This window comes from Bombyx mori, chromosome 12 (assembly GCF_030269925.1).
Source record: "Bombyx mori chromosome 12, ASM3026992v2".
Lineage (NCBI taxonomy): Eukaryota > Metazoa > Arthropoda > Insecta > Lepidoptera > Bombycidae > Bombyx > Bombyx mori.
In genome coordinates, this window is record NC_085118.1 from 14,046,843 (window position 1) to 14,053,683 (window position 6,841).

General features: G+C 36.6%; 1 protein-coding gene across 1 annotated transcript; it reads right to left on the bottom strand.

Moving 5' to 3' along the window:
• Window positions 1–1,266: 1,266 nt before the first annotated feature.
• On the bottom strand, window positions 1,267–2,551 carry LOC101739923 (retinol dehydrogenase 11). Its single transcript, XM_038014522.2, has one exon. It carries the CDS (start codon window positions 2,415–2,417, stop codon window positions 1,458–1,460), a length of 960 nt encoding a protein of 319 aa, XP_037870450.1. The 5' UTR covers window positions 2,418–2,551; the 3' UTR covers window positions 1,267–1,457.
• Between the last annotated feature and the right edge of the window lie 4,290 nt (window positions 2,552–6,841).

Genomic DNA, 6,841 nt, shown 5'->3' on the forward strand with positions numbered 1-6,841 from the left:
CCACGGGCTCAACCAGAGAGAATTTGCTCTTGCAATGCTTCGTTCAAATCTGTGTTTACAATGCAATCAGGTTATAAGTCAAATTCAAACGGACATATACTTTTAAAAATATTATTTTGAAGAAACATTTTATTTAAGAATCATTGAATCTCGATCACACGTCGCTCTGATTATCGGTTAATATTAATAATACTACTATTAATAATACTAATACTCAAATGCAGTTCGAACTAGTCACGAGTCCATTAATGATACAAGATATTCACTGGTATTAATAATAAAATAAAAAAAGTAATGTCTGTAAGAAACCTGTATCTGATAAATGTTAAAGTAAAGGTCAATCGCATTCTCGTAAACAAAAAAACGAAGCGAATATGTACGAATGTAATAAAAAAAGGCTCGCGTATGTAAATTTAGTTAATTGAAAATGCATTATTTAAGTAAACAAAATTCAAACTCTGACGCTGTTAATGTTCAGAATAGATAATACGGATATGAAAATGCTGATGAAGATTGTGACGTAAAACGTAATAAGTGGAATTCGTGAGCACAAAGCCAATAATATAATACTAGAGGTCCCGCAGTAGTCGAAATTCGACTATAATTGATTGGAATAATAAGTTTGTACACTATTATGATTGTATTTTATACTTCTATAATCACAAATTTCGCCCACTATAAAATATATTAACAAAGACAAACCATATTCTATTCTCAATTTGACAACAGACGTCAAGAACAAAAGTTTGACAATAAATAGTATGTATGAATGTGTGCGTCTAATACATGGTATGTAGTGTGTGTAATGTTTTCTTTATTGATTTAATGTATCATTTATGCATTATTTAAGAAAAATATTAGCATTGTGCACTTCTTCTCTATATTCTCTATAAGTGTGGGAAATTTCATACTCCTCCGTCCGCACAATTTTCGTAAAAAGGGATACAAAGTTTTTCCTTCACGTATTAATATATAGAATATTATGTTTACGCTTTGAGCGGACACAGCATCATTATTGTTTCTATAAGGTATTGTAAAAACGCAATCCATTTTAGATTTATTCATTGATCTAACATAATGTATAGAAAATTAGAAAAGTGTCATCCGCATTTTAATAATCTATAAGTTATGGACCATAATTCATAAATTCAGTTGTAAAACAATTTTTTTGTTTGATTTCGTAAATTAAATTTTATTATGTAATTTATGTACAAATGTAACAATTAAAAATAAGGATTTAATATTAGCGAGATAATAAATAATTCGTTTACAAATTAATTGTTTTTTATTTAACCTTTTTTTTACGACTAATAAACATCAAACCAGGAATAGAGGACAGTTTTCCATGATTTTTTAACTAAAGAACTAATCATCCGATACAATATCCAGACAGATTTTAATAAAAGACGGATCGACAAAAAACCTAGTCAACCAGAATTTTATCAACAATTTCTATTTTATAATTGCACAGAACTTTCATCGAATCGTATTAATTTATTTGAGTGCTCCCACAATTTCTTTCGGAGAACTTCATTCCGTGTTTTTGGAGACACGAGTGAAGATTCTGAACAATTGATAAAGAATTTACCTGTAGCGTTCCCTCCTATATCACTAGTCGCTAAATGGAGCGGAGTTTGAGCACCGTCTTCGTCTGTTAAGTTGTTGAACCAACAGAGGACAGCGAATCCAACTCTGTACAGTAAATTCGAACAGCCATTCGTTATATTAGTCAAGATGATACCGGGATGGACAGCGTTAACGACAACGCCCGTATCGCGCAGCCTTTCCGACAATTCTATCGTAAAAATCAAATTGCACAGCTTGCTGTTACAATACGTGAGAATACCGTTATAGAAAGATTTGTGGTTATCATCCTTAAAATTAATTGTACCGAATAAATTAAATATTGAACTGACGTTGACAATTCGGCTCGGTTGAGATTTTTTTAGCAGCGGTAAAAGCAGTCGCGTCAGTAAGAACGGCCCAAAATAGTTGACTTGCATCACCGTATCTATTCCGTCTTCTGTGTAGCTCTTCTCGCTGCTAAACATTCCCGCGTTGTTGATCAATACATGAAGCTCATTCTCCGTCTCGATGATATCTTTCGCGAACTCCCTCACAGATCTTAACGATGATAAATCGATTTGTTTGAACACAACGTTTTTGTTGTTTGTAACGGATATGATCTCGTCTCTGGCTTTGGTGCCTCGATCGACGCTCCTGCACCCAAGTATCACTCTGGCGCCCCGTCGAGCTAAATCTTTAGCGGTCTGAAAACCAATTCCCGAATTGGCTCCCGTCACTATAACAACTCTGCCGACCATAGAAACATTCTGATCGCACATTTGCTTAGTCATCCGTAGATAAGTACGAAACGCGAATATTAAAACCAAGACAATAATCACTGACATTAACATGTTAAACTATACGTGACTTGCTGTAGCTGCTGGATGTATGATAATACTAAATTACAAAATCAAGAACGCTTCCTTTTATACGTTTATTGTGATATGTATAACTATAATGTCATACACAATAGGTCGTACGTAAAATACTAAAATAAAGACATTTATTTACACATTGAATTAATAAGTTTTAAGGTCATATATTTTTCATGTTTTTTTGTCTTTATTGCATATATGGATGAACGAGCTCACAGCTCAACTGGTATTAAGTGGCTACCAGAGCCCATAGACATCTACAACGTAAATGCCGCCACCCATTTTGAGATATGAGTTCTAAGGTCTCGGTATAGTTAAAACGGCTGCCCCACCCTTTAAACCGAAACGCATTACTGCTTCACGGCAGAAATAGGCGGGGTGGTGGTACCTACCCGTGCGGACTCACAAGAGGTCCTACCACCAGTAAAAAATAGTTATAGAATTTATATTTATATTTTAGAAATAATTTATATTTTTATATTTTCAAATAATTATAGAATATTGAAGAAAACCAGTTATAGATATTCAAGTTTGTAGGCCAAACGACTTAGGTTCTTCGTTTTATGTGTCAGTGAATCAATCAGGAGAAGCAATTATATTTGTATAGTTTATTATTTGCGTAGTGAAAATCATTTTCAACAAGACTTCTGCGATTGCATATGTCATTTTCATAAATAAAATGGCATGGTCTGGCATTGTGCGCACACCACATAAAATCTACTGGATAGATATCGTTTTTCTTTGGTTTCACTACATAGCGACTTGGTTATTGTCTAAAAAAGATGGTGAAGGTGTATTTTCGCAAAAACTATTGGTGTATTTCGCTTAATTAATCATCATCAATACATATAATAAAATCGTAACTGGTCGCTGTCTGTACATGGAAGATATCTCAGGAAAACTGTTATAGGGGGCTTTATGAACGCAATAGAATCCAAAAAAATGATTTTTAGATTTTTTGTCTGTTTATCTGTTTGTCTGTGCGTTTGTGCACGCTTAATCTCAGAAACAGCTCTGCCGATTTCAATGTGGTTTTTACTAATTTATTGTGGCAAACTTTAGTTAACATTTAGTATTTGTTTCATGTCAATCGGTTCATAAATAAAAAATAAAAAAAATGTGTGCAATTCACACGTGGTAGAAGTGAAACCTTCCAAAATTAAAATACAATTATCCTAAACGTCTTAAGTATATGTAAAATTTTGTCATTAGTATATAATTGTAAGGTAGCGCCCTCTGTGAATTGATATTTTAATTTCACGTATAATCCTAAATTAAAATTCACTACAAGAGCTTTCATACACACGTTAGTATTAAAAAATCTCACAGATGGCGCTGTATTAAATAGTATGTATATTTCTGTCTCATTCTTTGCTGGCTTCATCCTACAAATTTTTGTATTTGTGTCTCTTACCTGTCGTTTTTTCCGTTGCATCCGGTTTGAAATCACAACGATTCTAAAGAAGTTTTCACTTCAAAAGTTATGCCACTTTCAAGAATCACGTAGCTGGGCGTTTGAAGGTTGTTTACGTCTGTGCAGCCGCGCGGGTATACAAAGCGCGCCGATGCCGCGCCGCTGCTTCCTTGGCGAACCAGTCGCTTGCGGCGAAGGGCTCGATGAGTAAATTAACTCATAGGCACGTTTGTTTTCTATAGTTAAAATATTAGGTTGACACGACTTAGTAGTTATTAATAATAAAAAAACTGTAATAAAGTTAAACTGTATAAATAATCTGTAAGTATTTATAATTTAGTTTTATGATAAGTACGTGTTTACCAAACAACGTTGTGTTAGTAGTTACTACTTATTGTAAGAATGCCTCGAACAAGATCCAACCTCTCCCAGTGCAGCAGCAATGCTAAAAGGATGAAATTAGTTCGATCACAGGAATCTGAAGCAGGTCATGAGGCAATACTCACCACATCACAGGAACGTCAGGCGAGGTTTCGTGTTAGAGAAACTTCGGCTCAGCGAGAATCTCGATTGAGTTCACATTGTTCTCAAAAAAAGACCACTCGAATTAGGGTGAACAGGGAACAGCGTGACGCAAGTTTGTCCATCGATCGTGAATATTATACACTATCGCGTGAGTCTGAGACTTTCACTGATAGGGAATCCCGCCTGAGCTCCTTAGAGGGTTTGGACAGCAAATGCCCGGTTTCAGGAAACACTTGAAGAACGAGAAACACGTCTCACTGCCGATCGCGAGGCGCATGCACTATCGCTTGAGTCTGAGACCTTTACTAATAGTGAAATCCGTCTGAGCTTTCAGAGGGCTCGGACAGCAATTACCTGGTCTCAGAAGACACTTGAAGAAAGAGAAACACGTCTCACGCCGATTGCGAGGCTCATGCACTATCGCTTGAGTCTGAGACCTTTACTGATAGGGAAATCCGTCTGAGCTCTCAGAGGGTTCGGACAGCAAAAGCTTGCCGGTTTCGGGAGACACTAAAAGAACAGGAAGCACAACTCACTACCGATCGCGTTTCCAGCGAGCCTATGCTTCGTGATGATAATAAATAAAGCCCAAGGTCAGACGCTAAAAGTTGTGGGTGTAGATATAAGTGTTAACTGCTTTTCATACAGTCAACTCGGTCACACGGTTATGTAGCTCTGTCACATGTTAGCAATCCTAGAAACCTGTATGCTTTGATCCCCGATGGCTATACGTCTATGTCGTGTATAGAGAAGCATTACTTTAAATTAGATTTTTCTAAATACCCATATGACGGTGCTAATAAACCAAAACATATGTCCTAAAACTGCTGCCCGAAGTCGCTATTCCACGCGGATGGAGTCGCGGGCACAGCTAGTTAATATAATTAAAATTTAAACAGCTTAATGTGAAAAGTGCATTTGCGAGCATTATATTATTGTAGTTTCTGCCTCAAAAACATGAGTAATAATGTGTTTATCTTCTGTCGATGTGTGCTTTCGATTGTGAGGTCTCCATCGATTATCGATATCGCCAAGACAGAAGCTTGCCTGTGCCCCTGGTATTGCAGACGTCCATGAGTGACGGTAACCACTCACCATCGGGTGGGCCGTATATTCGCCTGCCTACAAGGACAATAGCATATGATTAGGATAACAATGTACTCGTAATATTGTTTATGGTTCTCAGCGAATAATTTGTCGTTAGTGAGTTGTTGCTGCGTCAGCAATGAAAGGAAAATACAGCGTGAGATGCCAGTACTTTATTACGGTTTTAGCTTCGGTTTTAGTTGAAAGTTGCCGTGGCCTAAAGGATAAGACGTCCGGTGCACTCAAATCTAGCTATGCAACGATGATCGAATCCCGCTGGTGGGTACCAATTTTTCTAATGAAATACGTACTTCACAGATGTTCACGATTGACTTCCACGGTGAAGGAATAGTCGTGAAGGAAGTCCATCGTGTAATAAAAATGAAACCCGCAAAATTAAAATTTGCGTAATTACTGGTGGTAGGACTTCTTGTGAGTCCGCACGGGTAGGTACCACCTCCCTGCCTATTCCTGCCGTAAAGCAGTAATGCGTTTCGGTTTGAAGGGTGGGGCAGCCGTTGTAACTATACTAGAGACCTTAGAACTTATATCCCAAGGTGGGCGGCGCATTTAGTTCGTAGATGTCTATGGGCTTCAGTAACCACTTCACGCCAGGTGGGCTGTGAGCTCGTCCACTCATCTAATCAATAAAAAAAAGAAGAATATTTAAGAACGTGGCTATTTTCTTCGGTTTTCGCGAGTCATAAAATATATACATAAATTAAAAATAATTCTACCGTTCATTCTCGGAGGGACTACCGTGACCACGAAAACTGAATTATTCGAAGCGTCAGCAATATTTAGTATAATGAATATTTGTAAGCCGTACATAGATTCGGAGGCAAGTCCGGACAAGCGGTAAAGTTGTTTGTTTGCCTTTAACGTTATCTAATGACTTCTTTTCCCTAGAGATATTTGCTTGAGATCGCGTTGCTTGAAAGAAAACTTAGTGAATACCAGCCAATAAGAAGATTTCGATCGATCGAAGTACAATCGATCAATCCCTAATCGACCTCTCCAAATTTAGACTATTGTTTTAAATAGTTAAAACGAGTTTATTAATGTATTAGTAAAGTAAAGATAGAGAAAAAATTAGGTACGTTTCAACCCAAAAATAGTAAATGTAGTCTATGGAAATCATAATAATATTTATTATTAGAACAAGAGATTTACTTTGTCTCCTTCTTCTTCTTACTAAAAAGAAGAAGATGAGAATTCATTATTATTAAATCACATTTAGTGTTGGCATCGTGGTATTGTTGTGAATACTGTGTTTTCCGCTAATTGAGGTACTACATACACATCCTATGAACCAGAGAGAGAGAGAAAGAGAGAGAGAAGAGGGAAAAAGGAGAGGAATGGCCATAGAAAATTC